The sequence below is a fragment of the Lycorma delicatula genome, chromosome 5 (genome assembly GCF_047948215.1).
Source record: "Lycorma delicatula isolate Av1 chromosome 5, ASM4794821v1, whole genome shotgun sequence".
NCBI classification, from domain to species: Eukaryota; Metazoa; Arthropoda; class Insecta; order Hemiptera; family Fulgoridae; genus Lycorma; species Lycorma delicatula.
This window is the reverse complement of record NC_134459.1, coordinates 79,993,050-80,011,719: the sequence shown is the minus strand read 5'-3', so window position 1 is coordinate 80,011,719 and position 18,670 is coordinate 79,993,050. Positions and strand designations below refer to the sequence as shown.

The following is an 18,670-nucleotide window of genomic DNA, read 5'->3' as shown; positions in this document are numbered from 1 at the left end:
AGTAACTGAGAAGGTTTTTAAATATATTTCACTTCAAAAAACCAAAATATAAAAACAAATATGTAGCAGTGGAGGTTTGCCAGTTTTAAGCACAAACTTAATGAATTGAATTAATGAACTGTGAACAGGGTTTGAACTGGATGATTTGGAAAAATCGTATGAATATTACATAATAACAAAATTAAATCTATGTTAAATAAAGTAATCTATATTATTATATAAAGAGGAAGAAGGTATTTGTTTGTTCAGGTTAAAAAAAAACTACTTCATCAATTGCAACCAAATTTTTATTCATGTTTATTGGCATAACTGAGAAGATTTTTAGATATATTTCATCTCAAAAAATTTCAAAAAAATAAATAAATAAATGTAGTAGCAGAGATTTGCCGATTTAAGCACAAACTTTAATGAACTGTGAACAGGGCTTGAACTGAACGATTTGAATAAATCAAATTAATGATATTATATAATAACAGAATTAAATTTACATTAAATAAAGTAATCTATACTATTATGTAAAGAGGAAGAGGGTTTTTGTTTGTTCAGGAAAAAAGCTATTACGTCAATTGCAACCAAATTTTTATCCATATTTATTGGCATAACTGAAAAGGTTTTTGATACATTTAATCTAAAAAAAATATATACATATATATCTAATAAACTGTATTAGTGGAAATTTGCTGGTTGAAGCACAAACTTTAATGAATTGTGAACTATGAGTGTCTATCACTATGTGACCTGAGTTTGAACTGAATAATTATGAATAGCTAAAAACCAATTTCTAGATTTTTTAAAATTTAGAGTTTCAATGCTTAAAGTGATTTTTTAATTTTTTTTGAAACCCTGTTATTTTTTAAATTTCTCAGTAACAAATGAGAAAATCAACCTGATTTTTGGCAAGTGTAATCTTCATGTCAATAAATCAATTTCTAAATAAAATGTTTTTAATTTTTATTTTAATAAATTTTTTTTTGTTGAAATTCGACCTTGAAAGTGGATTAAGAAAGGTAACAAAAATTTTGAACAATGATTGCAAATTTTCCCAATCCTGACTGTAATAAGAGAGATATTCAGTAGCTTTGGGCTAGCAAATACGCTTCATATAAATATTTAAAAACTATTTTTGGGTTTTTTAATTCTGATTTTTTTAAGAAGTGCGAAGGTAGTGCGCTCTGGCTCAACCAACCAACACAGCTACTGCTATCATTTGTGCATGTGTGATTGGCGGCACCTGCCTCCGGTTACTTGACTAAAAAATATAAAATAAAAAGATTACCTGCAACGGAAAAGGCAAGTAACCATATAGTGTGGGTGAAGCTGCGACAGGGCGCAGCTTCATTTTATTGCGATTAAAATGGAACACCCTGAAAAAATGTCCAAGGTTATATTGTGACCACATATTTCAATGTAAAATTTTCTGCTCTTTTCATTGACGGGGATCAAAAATAGGTCACTCCGTTTGAAAAACTGTATTAACCTTGAAATAACAGTCAAATCCAAGGTGACAAAGTGTCCTCCTTCAATCTGAGTGACTTTTGTTTAGGTCATTTTTTTGTATTGTGTGTATTTTCTGAGAAAATTGCCTGGGGTGATTAAAATGAAACACTTATACATATTTCTTATTTTTTTTACTTGACAAGAGGGCTGTCCAGAAAGTAACTTATGTTTTGAAATAAAAAATCAACCAAATAAAAAAAAATTATTACATATATTTGTAAATTGTAAATTTTTATCATTTAAATTAAGGCACTTATCATAACAATGCACAAGCTTTTCAATTCCTTATCTGTAGAAATCTGTCGCCTTCGATTTTTGATACCCATCTTGCACAAAACTTGTGATAACCAAGATTCCTTGATACAATTTTGAGCACTGTGATCCTCATCATGAACATTGGTGCGGCCATTTTTAAACTGAATGCACCACTCCACCTTCACTCATTATTCCATCTGCGTACACCTCACAAAGTTGCTGATGAATTTCAATTGGTTTGAGGTTTTTTGAGTAAAAATCTAATCAGTGAAAGTAGCTCACAACTCACGGGCTTTTCTATTGAAGCGCACATTTCAATAATTCAGAACGAACAAGGTAGAAAAATCACAGTTCACATGCTATGACAGCTTGATGCGTACTGAGTGTAGAAAATTTTTGATGCCAAGATGATGGCTCTATCCCCACCCATCTGCACACTAGGCACAAATGTAAGTTTTTTTCTGGACCACCTTCATATAAGGTCTGAGGTGTAAAGTAAGTTATCAATTAAAATGTTATAACTAAGAATTTCCTTACCTTTCCATTCTTTTCTTCAATTTTCTGAATTATTTCATCAGTGGACATCATGAAGAACGTGATGATCAATTTTAAATTTATGATAGTATTTTGCACATCTGACTAATATTTTTGTCATAAATAGTAACAAGCAATCAATAAATTTTAGCAACAATTACTTCTTCCAAGTCTAGCAATTAAATGAATACCTTGCAATTATTCATATTTGGAACTGATAGAGGTAAACATTGCATGTTATTTTAAACACACAATGCAAGTGACAATATTGCTAGAACTGAAGCCTGGTAAACTACATGTGTTATCAGTACCTGTTAGTCATGGTAGCATTGCCAACTATATAAAAATCATCATCTTTTTTTTAATTATAGCCTTGCATCTGTACTTTCTGAATATCCCTTGCACAGAAATGAATTTAAAATCATTGGAACTAATTTTTAATAAGAAGTTTTATTACCTAACACTTTAACCAGAATAAAATATTAATTTAAAAAAAAAAACGAAATGGTTTTAATATATCTGAATACAACTGTAACATCAAATAGTTATTCTTTAATTCAAAGAGATTTTTATACTTACATAATATGATAAAGGATCAATTACTAAAAAAAACTGTGGGCGACCAAACTGAACAAAACCAGTATGTGAAATAATATTTTCTATTATGTTGTAAACAAATTTTTTATCAGGAATTGCACTGACTATCTTCATTGCAGGCTCTGAAAAAATTTCAAAATATTTAAACACAAAATATTATATAACAATCTAGGGCTGATTTTTATCAGTAATTATAATGTCCCATAAAAAAATGGAGAAACTTTCAGGATGTATTCTACTGGTGAAAATAATGAAAAAAGTTCACATAAACATAGGTCTGGAAACACTTTGTTTTCAAGTCACGGCTAGTGAAAGATTTAATCCAGATTTCAGTTCTAATAAAAACAAGCCTTACTGTAATTTTTGGGATCCAAATTAAGGTGTAAAGTTGGTGGTTTCTTATGTAATTTGAGCTGGGAAATAGGACAGAATAGGGCCCAGAACTGTAACTCCAGTAGTTTCTGGAATATCTGATATAAAACACAAATTCTGGTGTCAAAAAAACAAGTTTTTTTTAGGTTTGTAGTACAACAGTTTTGTTAAATGACGAATAAATGTGAAAGATTTAGTAACAAAACTTATAGAGAATTTAATTCTGAGAAAATTAATGTAAATACAGCCAATAAACAATTTTAAAATCTGTTTTCTACTGAAGCAAAAGAGGAAAAAAACAGTAAACAATAACAATAGTAAATAAAAAACAACTTACTTTATGACGATTGTCCTGAAGCCAGTGACATAAATTTAGATATAGCAGAAAGTCTTCGGGTCGGTAATTTTGAATCTTCTGCAAATAGTACACATGGAGGCTTTCTTTATGATGTTCTTGGTGTTCAATAGACTATGAACGCAATGGAAAAGAATCAGTTGTGTATAAAAAGAGAAGGTTTTTGGATTTGGAATCCTTCAGTTGGGGAATTTTATTATGTGCAGTTATTATATTTCTATTAGAATACCCATTCACAAAAATTAAGTCTGCATTTTCAAAGTTTTTAGGTGATTGCTCAAGCATTTTAATTTTTTCAATTTTGAAACAAAAACTATGTAAATACAATACAGAAATTTCAATTGTTGATCAATTATTAACTCAGCTGACTTACAAAATACATAATTTCTCAATTTATTTTTTCAAGACTATTGCTAATCTCTTGTGGTGGAGTAGTAGCATCTTGGTCTTTCAGCTAGGGATCCCAGGTTTAAATCCTGGTTAGGTATGGCATTTTTCACATGCTACAATATTTCATTTCCATATTCCCACGTACAACCTTCACAGCTTATTAGGTGAATTAATGAATCTATCGATTTCTAATATTGGCTTTAATTTTCTTGAGAAAGAAGTAATTAAACTATCATCTAATATCACTTTTTTAAATATATTTGTAATAACTGCTACTTATTTTTAATTTATTTTACTTCTAAATATTTTGCTAACCTGCTGGGTTAGTCTAGTAGTTAAACTAGTCATTGGAAAATCAGCTGATTTTTGAAGTTGAGACTTCTAAAGTTCGAGTCCTTTTAAAGGCAGTTGCTTTTATATGAATTTTAATTGCAGACTATTGATACTGGTATTCTTTGGTTGTAGGGCTTCAAAACCACATGTCTCAGGGGTGGTCGATCTGAATCTATCCAGACTACATTTTTACTGGTACATTTACACTTACATTGCAACACATCTGCGGCTACATCAAGCTTGGCAAGCCAGTAGCAGTAATTGCATTTTCCATATACATACATCTAGGTCCAGCAGTAGTTGGAAAACTGGTTGGAGAAAACAACAAACTTCTAGATACTTTATTAAATTTAAATGATTCTTATTTTGGTTTAAAAATTATAATAAAGAATTTTTCTGTAACATTTGGTCTGTAAAATTTTGTTTTACTAAAATTCAAATTTCTTAATCTCTTCTTCATGTTCAGTCGATATTACATATTTTTTATCAGAATTAGATCTGTACAATTTTTTTTTTGCAAAATTTTATTTGTTTAATAAGAATTTAATGATTTTAATAATTATGATTATACATCAAACCTAAAAAATTATGTTTTGTGACAAGAATTTTTTTTGTTTTATAATAAATTTGTAAAATCTTACAACAGATAAAATTTCTGAGACCTGTTTTTTTCTTTTTTTTTCTTTACAGAACATATTCTGAAATTTTTTCAGTTTCTTAGTGAGACAATGGTATAAGTACTATGAGTAAAAATTAATGAAACAAATAATATCAATGAAACAAACACTAAAATTCAAAATTGAGGAAGAAAGGAACTCTCAGTTAGTTGTTCACTTAATGCTACTATAATTGGCAATTTATTCAATATTATTTTTATTGCTAAAAATATGTACTGGTACTATAAACCCCCTTTATAATCTAATTTATTCATAAAGAATCATCACAAATTGAGCCTTTAGCATTGTACAACCATTCTGTTACACTTATTTTCAAGAAGAGGTGTTTTAATGACTTTTTAGGTGAAAATAAATTATCTAACTTTATTTTGTTTTTCTCTACATGAGTAGAAACATAATTCATGGTTTACTATAACTTTAAAATTAGGTATATTTTTTCTTTTTGTTTACATATATCTGAGATGCTTTACGTTTTCAGTAGGCATATTTTATTAACAGTCAATATCATACAAATGAGGGTGTTCAAAAAGTAACGAGAATTTTTGTGTTTTGGAAAGAATTTTATTTATTTGTCTTCATTAATATTATTCCCTTCAAAATAGTCCCAATTAGATATTATACAATTATGCCAGCGCTTTTTCCAATCCCCGAAACACTTCTGGAACTCAATCTTTGGAATATTGTTTAGCTTTTTCAGCTATTCGCTTTAATCTCATCTATGCTTATAAAACGACAGCCCTTTAAGGTTCTCTTTATTTTTGGGAATAGAAAAAAGTCATATGGAGCCATGTTTGGCGAATATGGCAGCTGGGGTATCATTTGTTGTGTTGTTTTTGGCTAAAAATTGACAAAAAAGCAATGAAGTGTGAGCAGACACATTATCATGGTGCAAAAGCCATGAATTGTTTCAGCACAAATCCGAGTATTTTTTTTTCAGATTGCATCACGCAAATAGTGTTGAACTTGTAGGTAATAATCCTTATTGATCGTTTGATCTTGTGGTAAGAACTCATGATGCACTATGGTGTTAAAATCAAAGAATACAGTGAGCATAACCTTCACATTCGACTGTACTTGTTGAACTTTTTTCGGTCTTGGTGATCCAGGATGCCTCCACTGGGACGACTGAGCCTTAGTTTTGACATCATATCTGTAAATCCATGTTTCATCACCTGTTATGACACGTTTCCATAGTTCTGCATCATTGTTGACCTCATTTAGCAACTCCTGAGCAACTTCCATTCGCCGCTGTTTGAAATTCAACAATTATGTAACAAATTTTGCTGTCATGACGTATCATACTCAAAACATCTGAAAATTTTCATGGTATGAGACAATTGATACTCCATCATCAGCGACTTCTCTGATTGTGATTTGGTGTCATTCATAATCATTTCTTTCACTTTTTCCACATTTTCATTGGTTGTTGATATGCTGGGGTATACGGGGCGATCGTCATCTTCAAAGTCTTCACGACCTTCTTGGAAATGCTTATACCACTTGTAAACCCTTGCTTCAGACTGACCAAAAGCAATGTTTAATATTTTTAAAACATTGCTACACTTTATTTCATTCTTATAGCAAAATTTAATACAAATTCTCCGATTCATTATTTATACAAATAAAAAATCGCCTATCGTACCAAAACACATGTTATCTTTTTGACAGCTGACAACAGACTAAACATCCACTATGGCTAAAAATGTACAGATACTTTTAAGACATGTTTACCAATACAACAATGAAAAAATAGCAAGAATCGGACTAATACAACCCACCTAAAATTTTAAAATTCTCGTTACTTTTTGAACATGCCTCATATTAGCTAAATATTCGCTTTCCTTCACAACTTTAGCTAACATGTTGGGATAGTCTTCAATAGCTACAATATCTGTACTTGTAACTTTATCTAGTATTTTAGTATTCTGTAATCTATCTTATCTTTTAGATTAATCAAACACCCTTTGCTAACGTAGGAATCAGTCAATTTCACATTGCTTCAGTTTTAACCTCTGAAATATTGACAAAATCTTTGTAAAAATAGTTGCTTGATCAAAGGAGATATGAGCTGATTATGTTTGGTAGTTAATTTATTTGCTTAAACTTTATTCCTACTTCAAGGTGAGACTTTCACTACTATTTTTTTTACTGGCAGTACTGGATTAACATTTCTTATTTTCTTTCATTCAAATACTAGCCATTTTTTATAATCCTACTTTTAGCTAAACATAATTTTCATTTTACAATGATTTCATTAATTCAGTATCTATTCTCTTAGTTTTAAATATCCTGTTTTTTTTTTAATCATTTTTATATTATTAAAGAGATTTGCTGGTTTCCTTTTTTCACAACTTACATGTTTATAAACATCTACTAATTTTCTTAATTATTTTAGTAAATTATTCAATGAATGCTAAAGGGTAATGACAAATAGTAAATGGTTTTTTCATTATTTCTTTAGTATTGACAATATCTTCATGAGGAGTGTGATTACCCAAATTTGGAAATCAGAGTAGTGTGTCAAGTTTTACTTACCTAATACCTTACGTACTATAATGCTTTAGGAGATAATAATATAAAATCAATGCGACTAAGAATTAGTATTAGTCAATTTTAGTTCTACACAAAAAAATAATCAACACAAATAATTAATTGATTCATCATCACAACTAATGGAAAATAATTACAAAAAACTTAAATTTTATTAATAATGAAAAATAATACACAAACCATCTGTCCAATCTTTGGAAGGTACTTTTGAAAACAGACTTTTCAGTCTTTTTCCATCATCTTGTTTATCCAAAAAAAGCAGTTTCCAAATTTTAAGAATATCATTCTGATAAATATCAACATGTTTTGGAAATTCTTTTTTCTAAAATGTAAGTAATAAACAAACAATTAGTGAATAATTAAAAGCTGCGTATTTAATTTAATTTTAAATACTGCAATGTCAGATAAGCATTAACACAAATTTTAATAAGAAATATGAGATCAATGAAATAATTAAAAAATCCTAGAATTCCATCAATAACTGATTTGAGACCAGCTGATTTATAATTCAACATGCTGATCAGGACACCAACTTAGCCTGTAACAAAAATTATTCTAAAGTGTATAATAACTTAATCCAACACCTTTAGAGCAGAGGGCAACATACTGTTATTGATAAAATATGATCCTTCTGATTAGTCAAACAAACATCTGCTATACCATTAACTATCTATAGTGAAGTTTAGATAGTTTTTCAAATGCCAGACATTAATAAAGATATTTAATTATTGAGCTTAATATTACCTGTACTTTGGTGGGCTTAAGTTTGTTGATGTACAATCATATATTTAGCTTGGTGAAGAAAAGTCATTTCACTCCTCACTTTTCCTGGGTAAAGGATGTTATCTTGAGAATGGCTTTATCATCTTCTGCAATGACTTATTACTCATGTCAGGTCATCAAAAACCATTAAAGTTAATGTATTTATATTAAAAGTACAACCTACTATATTGGTTTTAGAGATGATAATTTCAGGCAAAAATACAGACAGCAAACTCAGTGGTAAAGAAGCAGTTAGAACATGTTGTCAGCACAGTATCAATCATACTTTTCTATCATGGAGTACAAAGAGAGTGGGGAAATTTTTTATCTTTACGCATATCAAAACCTAGTTTCATGAAAACCTTATTTTGAATAATTTGAAAATGGTTTAATGACACGTTACATAAAAGTTAAAAATATTTATTCAATATGAAATGAAATTAAAAAAAATGAAGAATAAAAAAATATGAATTTATTCATATAATTTATTCATTTATTGTGCTGATTTGTGAACCTTATCACTTTTTGTGAAATACCTATCTGAATAACCAATCTATTACCAATCATTATTTATTAAATAACTTATGTATGTAATCCACCATTAACAGTAAAAGATATTCTACCAACATGTAGTAAAATATTTTGTAACATACTGTAAACCCACAAGTTCAACAGAGATAAGAAAAAATGAGTAAGTGTATTCTTTGGTGACTCTTTCAGCAGGCTTCAACTGAATGTTCTCTATTTCCTTCAGTCCTGAGTATTTTTCCTTATAGCTTCAATATAACATAAGTGGGGGCACAGTGATATGCAAGTCTAGTATGCTGTTTTTATCAAAAATACTTAAATTCACTGGTAAATTTAACATTTTTAAAAGTGTATAGAAATTGTGATTTTTATTTTATATGCATTATGTGTAAAGTTTGCATACTATGGACAATGTTTTTGTATGTGAATCCTGTTTCTAGGAGGTGATTTACAAATGTAGAATTTATTATTGCATGTATTATTTGTATATGTTCCATCTGATGAAGAATATGTGACAAGATATGAGATTAAACATATATTATTTGATTATAAAATAAAGTTGTTTATTCCTAATCTTTTTAAGGTTACCACCATTATAAAATGTTACAAGTAACTCCACTGAAGAAGATAAAGGTAATTAACACAAAAAGGTTCTTTAAAAAAAAGTTTAATTAATTTGGAAGTGAATTGTAAATAGTTTTATCATTTTTTTGTTGTGCTATTAAACAAACTTTATAAATTAAAAAAAAAAAATAAATAAAGTTTCAAGCTTGTCAATATTGGTTCCATACCTCTACAGAGCTAATATACTTAATTTACTTCATATATTTAATTTACTTAACATTTACTTAATATTTAATTTACTTAACATTTACTTCATCATTAGAGTTTTCACTGAAAACAAAGTTCATCAGTAGACACAAGAAGCTGTACTTCTAATGTCACTTGTCTTAAAGTAAGACTACTTCCAGAAATTTCTGCTCGATCACAGATGAATGATAAATTTGATCTATGTGCTGTTTATTCATTTAATATTCTGATTTTATAAAATTTCGGGGCTTTGTAAATATTACACTCTCAAGCATGTTGAAAGTGTGGCTTTACTAGTAATACTTAAAATCAATGAGTACTATACTTCACATGAAAATCTCTACATGAGAGTCTTACAGCAATTTGTAGCAGTCACAACAGTTGAAAAACATCAATACAGTTTTAACAATCAATTTATAATCACTGAAAGAAAATAAAGTAATAACTTTAATTTAATATCACTGTTTTCAAGTGTTATAATAGGAAAAATGATAAAATGATTTTTGGATAAAACTAAAACAGCTAATAGTAACATGAAAACTACTTTTTTTTAGCACAAATGTTACCACAATAATTGACAAAAAAAATTATACTTAGTAATTAAGAACACTAAAAAAAATGAAATCATACCGTTAAATAATCAAAGAACATTTTATTTGATTCAATAAGTTGCATATAAGGAACTCCAGTATTCAGCAGATTATCTGTAAGAAAACCTAAACCTGGATTTGCTTCAATGACAGGACTATTACCATCTTTCAATTCAGGAGCTAATAATATTGATATATCTTCTAGAAAAAAGGCAAACAAAAAAGGTAACCGACATCATCTTCTAAAAACTTAAATTCTATTAACAGATTAGTTTGTAAATTATACTAGTTAGATAAAATTAAATTGAAAGAGTATTCAATTTAATGAAAAAAGTATTTAAGTACTCAAATATCTATCAATTGTCTTCAAAACTGCAACTTTTTTTAAATTTATTTTTTTATTACCTTCAAATAAGCATCATTTTTATTTAATTGTTATTTTACTTAATACTAACTGCAACTATTTCTCTTTTTTATTTATTAATTTTGCACATTTAATATCCTGATCAAGGTTTTTCCATGGTTTCCCTTAACCATTTATAGGTAATTGTAAGGGTTCCATTATCTTACCAAGATACAATTTCTGATGTAGTGTGTATAATTAATTGATCTGATGTAAATAAAGTGTTTAATTATCTCTTAACATTTGGTGTTAGAACAACTTAATTTCTCCAACTAAATCAAATTCTATGTTTCAAGGATAGAAAATAAATTAGCAAATTTGACTACTGGAGAAAAATGGCCATTAAAGACAATCTTTTACAATCTCTGAAAAGCAATAAGTCTACAGTTACTTTTGTTCAAAAACTGTATAAAAGTTACAGAAAACATAATTAGATTAGATTATTTACAAAAAGGACATAATGCATAACAGGAAGATTTTTAACCCTTAAGGTGCCAGTGATCACAATCAACAGTTGTAGGTGTAGTTCCCATTAACAATGTTAGTGCTATTCACTATACACTAATTATGGTAGCCTTGTATCTCTTTATTTTTCTTTTTCAAAAAAATTATGTAGCAAACAAGTTTGAAAATCTATATATCAGTGACACTTCCTCTCATGTTTGAGACCTCGTAACCCGATTCATATCGTGTTGACAATTTCCCACCATAGCTCATGGTTCTTTGCCATTTGTATAAATGTGCTTAACATTTCTCCAATTGTCTCTTCAATTTGGTCCAGCCATCTTTTCAATGGTCTTCTGCATATCGGCTGCCCTCAATTTTTCCCTTCTCAAGATTTTCACAAGATCTACGGACTATATGGCTAAAAAAGCAGAGGATGCGCTGGAAGCACATTACAGAGATCCTCCTCTGTATACCCAGCTAATTTATAATTGAGTTGGTCATGCAACACAGAGAATCATTCTATGTGCCAACATTTCAAATGCATCAAGATCTATATGAAAATGGTAAATTTTCATGTATATAAGATGCAGAAATAAAATTGAAAAATAACTTTACTAGTAAGGACCTTGGTAAACTACAAATGTATAGACTGAAGAGCGTCTTAAATGCATATCTCAACATCCTCTCTCTTCATTTCTTCATATATATATCCTGACCACTGTAGTGGAAGATAGCCCAGATGGGCTTTACCAGAGAATTCTTTTAGACCCTAAACCTGATAACACATCATAATCATCAGTCTGTCCTCTGTCAGGATGCCACCAGCTTTTTTTTTGACAATTATGACTCAGCTATTTTTTACAATCAAAAAGATATATTTGCAAATAAATATATAAAAATAACAGCTACAGTGTTCTGAAAGTAATGGAATGATCATTGGTTTCTAACGTAATATCAATTATTGATGTTATCAATAATAAGTACTGGGGCTTATATTAACCAGTAAGTTTAGTTTTAAAAAGGAAGCTAGGTTAGGTAGATTGTTCTATTTCATTTTTATTTCCTTGTACAAAGTAAAGGAAGTATTGTGATAGTGAAAAATTTTGGTTTTCAAATTTCAACAGACGTATCCATTTTGACTAGTTCTGGCGTGCCACTGAACAATCTGTAGGTACATATCTATTTTGCATAACTCAAAAATGATTAGTCATAGGATGTTGAAATTTTGGATTTAGGACTGATATAACATCTAGTTGTGTACCTCCCCTTTTAATTACAATTGACTGGACCAAAAAAGTTCAAAAAAAGGCCAAAACCAAAAATTTGAATTTTGACTTTTTCTTAACTGCAGTAATAAGCCCTCATTGAGAGCTTTTCAATGATATATGAAAAGTAGCACTTATTAGTCTCGGATTGTAAAAAAAATTTACAATTAATAATAATAATTCAGTAATAACAATAAAAAATATCAGAAGTTATTAATAAAATAAAATTTTATGTCATTTTCATTTAAAAAAAAAAGTGTATATGTAATTTGATAGGTGTACAAGGAAGTCCTCATCAGATGTCCTCCTCAGACATCCTCATCAGGTGTAGTGTCCTCATCAGATTTTTTATTTAATCTAAAATAAACTATTATCTAATTTGTAAAGAGACTGGATGTTCAATTTTGATTTATTGTATTTAATCTGCATATTACCTTAAAATTACCAAAATATTAGTGTAACCATTTATTACCTATATAAAATAAATTTGAAACAACTGTATTTATTTTCTCACAGTAATTTGATTGTCAAATAGATGAAAAAATATATTTATAGTTTTATAGTAAAAGTAATAACACTTTGCTTATTAAAAATACTTTATTTCATTCATTCATTAGTTTATTTTTTCATATTTAATTTTATTTTATCTGATTGCTAATCTCCGTGGTAGAGTGATAGTGTTTCAGCCTTTCATTCAGAGGCCTGGGTTCAAATTCCATTCATGTATGGTATTTTTCATACATTACAAAATTTAATTTTCATTTTCCCACAGCTTCGAACTTATGGGGTCAATTAATTCAACACGTAAAAAAAAATCCTTTAATGATGACTGCATAATCAAGAGTTCAAATACAATCACAAACATTTTGAATTCTACTTAAATTAAATAGAAATAAGGGAAATTAAAAGAGCCTACTAGTCATAAATTTTTCATTTAGTTAAACTCATTATAAATTTTTCATTTTCTGAATTTAATTTTGTTTAAAACATAACTGAAAACAATAAAAAATTAAAATATACCTTAAAATTATGATCTGCTGTCAAAAATATTTATAAATGTGATTTTTTTTAAGTTCTTAAACAAAAATTAACTTTTTTAGTTTTTATTAACAGATTGCTATTTGACACTGTTCTGTGATGAAGATTAAAGGTAGTTTTGAGATATTCAACCTTCTTCTGCGGCAGTCAGGATCACACATCAAAAATGGCAAGTAAACTAAATAATATGAAGTTGAATAATCAATTAAAATGTAAAAACAAAAATTAAAACCAAACCTACTTGCTACATTTTCATCCATTAAATAAACTCCTTTTTCCTTTTCATGAAATGCGGAAATTATGATTTCTTTTCTACAACGCAATGACTTCTTTGAATCGATGTAATTTACCAGAGAAGAAAGATTTGTTGGTATCCTGGTTTTTTTACCAGTCTTACGTTTTTGTTTACTTTTTGGCTTTTGTGTTACCTGGTTTAAATTACTATTTACTGCCGGCATCTCAACACTGCTACACAATCTAGAACTTTTAATAAATGTAATTGGGGCAACTGGAAAAAATGTTGTCATTTTGTAACAAGTTTTACAATCCAAACATTTTAAATAGAAAAGGCACAGCGTATAACTGAATCCTTGCATTCTGTTTATAACATATAAAACTGAATAAACATTTAAGTTAAATATGGAGGTTAATAAGCAAAACAAAAAATGAGGTCACTCAAATATTACTTAAATGTAACTCTAGTAAACAACACAAGAATGTAGGACAAAATTCATTTCTGTAGTTCGTAAATAATAAAAATCCGCTCAGTAGAAATTATAACCTATTCCACTATTTTATGCAACAATATGCAGGTCTATACCGAATCATATAACAAGCGTGAATATGAACGAACTATATGTGTCAATAGAAATAAAATGAGGTTTAATTAACAATTTGTTCCATTGAACATATCATTCCTGCCGAAAAAAATAGTGAGGTATAATAAAAACAAAGAATTAGCAATAGAGAAACCCAAATTGTTTTGTTAAACAATTTTTAACAAAGTTGGAAAACTAACAAATATAACTGTCTCTCGAAAATCCTTCAGATAGTAGATAATTTCGTAATATTCTGTTTTTAAACGTATTACTACACGTTTTTAAAACTTTTCATTACTTTATGCAGGATGAAAAATTCTGGTATGTAATAAAAATGAAAGATTCAAAACAATAATTGAGATAAATTTCAATTTCCCAATAATTAAATCAATATTAACTAAAGCACTGTTTCGTTCTGAAAAAGAAAAACGTTTAATTATTATTATGGGAACTCATATATACACTAAATGAAAAGTAAAAAATTCTCATTAAAATGTAAGATGGTACCGCTCTGCGTGAAAATTACAAATTTGTAGAGATTAACTTAAAATTATAATGAACTACTGACAATAAAATATTTAACTAAAAAAATGAATACAACAGAAAACTTCAACACAAATTAAAAGCAAGAAACTAAATGGTACAAAATAGTAACATCAAACATTATACCACTTCAGTTAACCACAATGAAAAAATTTACCACAAATAAAAAAAAAGGCTAGAGCATACATAAAACATAACACACATTTCAGAAGAAAAAAACTTGCAGAAACAATCAAACTATATTCACAATCTTTCAACACAAATGTTGTATGTTAATAAATAAATCTCATGAACAAGAAAGATCTTTCTGAAACTAATTCACCAGTAAGCACCACAGTATTCAGAGCTCTCAGTGGCATTTTCTGAAGGAATGCTTTAGTTAAAGCAAAAGGTACTCAGTCAGTAGTTTTCACCTTAATAAAGTACACTCCAGTCAACATTTTTAAAAACTTTTCATAGTCAATTACTAATCAGTGCTTTCTGTTAGAGAAATGATAATTTAATTTCTTATAAAAGGAATTACATGCACAAAATACTTTAACCATTTTTTTATTACTGCTCATTTGTAATACCCTATTTATTTTTTTTGAATCGCTCCTCTGTAATAACATTTTTTTAACATAACTTTTTTTTGGCCACTTTTATAATATGACTTAAAAATAAAATAAAATATGCTACATATAAACACTGAGAGATCCTTGGTTGTTGATATTAAATTTGCAGGAGTAAAGTTGAATGTCTAAAATTTGTTCTTAGTCTATTTCTTACATAATGTTACAAAACAATTATCAGACAAAAGTCTACTTATGCAATAATATAGTATTTTAAGTATTAAATTTACTAAATTAAGTTTTTAAGTCTTTCATTTTTACGAAAATAGAAATTTAAAAAGTTGTTGCTTAGACAAAAGTTTTCTTCCCATATAGATAATTTTGATCAGTACAATTTAAAGCTACACCAGAAAAAAATCACAATATGGATTTATAGGAAGAAATTAATGAAATCAAATAATAATTGGGGCTTCAACTAATTTTATGGTCTCTTTATGCTGCTCATACATGAGTCATAATAAACATTCATTGTAAGCATAAGTGTATAATGTGAGTAGACTTCTACCGTACATGTGGAATTGGCTCGAACCTGTCCTGGTTTTTTAGTGCTGTCTAAGGTTGCAAAAATATCCGGGATTTGAGAATTTTATGACTGGTGAGGATTTTTTTAAAATTTTAGACCCATATGTCCGACATTGTGATTTTAAACATTCTCTTATGGCTATGCATCTTTCAACGGATCTTGGAACAAGTGCTGATGTCGATTTTGACGAGGTGTGGCTATTGGTCTCGCCACAACTTTTTACTTAGTCATTTGGCAACACAACAGAGACAATGTGTTTATGGTGTTTTCATGAGTGAAGTAACTCATCTATACATTTTTGATAATTTTATCTCTTTGTTTTTTGTCTCATCATTTAGCAATGGGCAAAAGAAAACGTGTGTTTAATGTTAACCTGCAATAGGAATATAAATCTTGAAATTGGGTAATGACAGTAACAATGAACATGTTTATTGCGCACTATGTACTGGAGAATTTTCTGTTGCACATAAAGGCTTTCCTTTATGGGTGATATTGAAGACCATGCAAAAACAGCTAAAAATAGGAGTGCTATTAATGCTACTGCTTCAGCAAACATAAGAGATTTTTTTAAAGTGAAAAATGGGAATAACAATAACAGCATCTGGAGTGTGCTGCTAAAGAAGCTACATTTTTATACCACTCTTCTAGACATGAACTCAGTTTCAAAACATCAGACTGCACATCTAAACTGGTTAAAAAGTTATATGACCCAAAATCTTCATTTGCTAGAACCAAAACCAAAGCAATTATTGTTAATGTTATTTCGCCATTTATATTTGGTAATGTGTTATGTTCTTTGGAAAACATTAATTATGTAACAGTAACGATGGATAGCTCAAACAGAAGTGAAGTAAAACTTGTTCTGATTGTTGTAAGATATTTCAGTCTGGAGGAGGGAATTCAAGTTAAACTTTTAAATTTTGATGAAGTGTCAGGTGAAACTGCTCAAATTTTGACTCAGTATCTTTTAAAATGTGTGAAAAAATACAAACTTTAAGAAAAGTTGGTTTGTTATACTGTTGATAACACTAACAGTAATTTTGGTGGTGTAAAGAGAAAGGGGAATGAAAATGTGTTCGGAAAAGTTCAAAGTGATTTAGATAGACCTACTTTAGAAATTGGTTGTTCAGGCCACATTGTACACAATTCAGTACAAACAGTATGTGATTCTCTAGCCCTGGATATAGAAGTTATTGTTATAAAAATTTATAAATATTTTCACATATATACAGTAAGAGTAACGAAACTTAAAGAGTTCTGTGAATTTGTGAAAACAGATTACAAAAAAATATTATCTCATAGCAGCACAAGGTTCCTTAGTTTATTACCTGCAATAAAAAGAATTCTTTCCATTTTTGATGGCCTAAAATCATACTTCTTATCTTGCGACAAATGCCCAAAATTATTATTTGATTTTTTTTAAATCTAGAAAGTGAACTGTTTTTGAAATTTTTATATGGTACTCCACAGTTATTTAATAATGTAGTTCTAAAATTGGAAGCTAATTCTATCACAGCAACAGAAGCATTCAGACATAATCTGAATTAATTTGCAACTTCAGGAAAGAAAAACCCACATATTTATACCATCTTCTGCCAAAGGATTGCTATGCACTCTGAAAGAAAATAATGATGTTCAGGAATAAAAATTCTTCTCAAAGACAATATCTATAATTCTAGTATTCAATAGAATTGTGGAGAACCAGTTTTGATAAAGTTAGTAAGTTTCAATGGATAAATTTATGAACTGAAATTGCCTGGTCTGATTTAGAAGAGAGTGCACAAGTTGTTAATGAAATTATAAAAGATTCCATAAATATTGATGATCTATTTGATGAATGTAAATTGTTGAAGGTAATTCAAAACCAAAGGATACGTTGTGGTTAAAGTTCTGAAAAAGTACAAGATACAATTAAAGAGAAGTGGAAAGCAATTTTTAAGGTGTTTCAAAAGACTGATATTTCATGTTGTAATATTTCTAAAATGGCTGAATTTGCAGTTTCTTTGCCTGGGACATCTGCTCCAATGGAGAGAGATTTCTTAATTACGGGGAACATGTGGTCTGCAAAAAGAGGTAGACTTTCAGTATATATGTTAAACTTCTGTTAAATGTTAAAATTAATTTAGAACTTTCTTGTTCTGAATTTTATGACGTAATTGAAACAAAAAAAACCACTTCTGAAAAAAGTCATGCTAGTGAAAAATACAACTTAATAAATAGAAAGTAATGTTTCAGTAAACTGCTAAGACTTTTATGTAATTTCAAAAATATATCCTGGGTTGGATCCAAAAAATATGATAAGCCTAAATGTGAGAGATTTATGGATGATAAAGGAAAGTGCATGAAGTGAAATCCGTACTGTCTATACTGAACGGTACTTCTATCCAGAGTAAAAACTTTAATCATGATCATGACTTTTTTCATCCTTTCATCCTTCTATCAATCTTATTATCTCTTTCTGCAGCTGTATTTAAAACCTTACCTCATTACCAATTTCACTCAGACTCTTCTGTGTCCAACTGTCAGTTTATAAAAATCTTGTAAAACAACAGATCAATCAGAGGATAAATGTGGATTTAAATGAATGTTTAAGCATGTCTGTAGACACAAATCTTAAATCCCAAGAAACATTTAAGCAAATTTTCAATTGAATGTTTACTAATGGGATATTTCATAATAATAACTATGCAATATTATATAAAAACAGTTTAGTCCTACTTATTCAATAAAAGGACTAGTTTCAATTTTATTAGCTGAAAATATCTAAGAAAG

General features: G+C 28.7%; 1 protein-coding gene across 2 annotated transcripts in view; it reads right to left on the bottom strand.

Moving 5' to 3' along the window:
• mtTFB2 (mitochondrial transcription factor B2) overlaps nucleotides 1-14,228 on the bottom strand; it is a 55,566-nt gene extending 41,338 nt beyond the window's left edge. For both annotated transcript variants that reach the window (XM_075366451.1, XM_075366450.1), the window contains exons 1-4: nucleotides 13,645-14,228; nucleotides 10,291-10,451; nucleotides 7,741-7,882; nucleotides 2,866-3,005 (exon numbers count right to left, since the gene is read on the bottom strand). In XM_075366451.1, coding sequence (XP_075222566.1) covers nucleotides 2,866-3,005; nucleotides 7,741-7,882; nucleotides 10,291-10,451; nucleotides 13,645-13,999 — 798 coding nt within the window. In that variant the 5' untranslated portion in view covers nucleotides 14,000-14,228. The remainder of the gene's footprint in view (nucleotides 1-2,865; nucleotides 3,006-7,740; nucleotides 7,883-10,290; nucleotides 10,452-13,644) is intronic.
• Nucleotides 14,229-18,670: the final 4,442 nt, after the last annotated feature.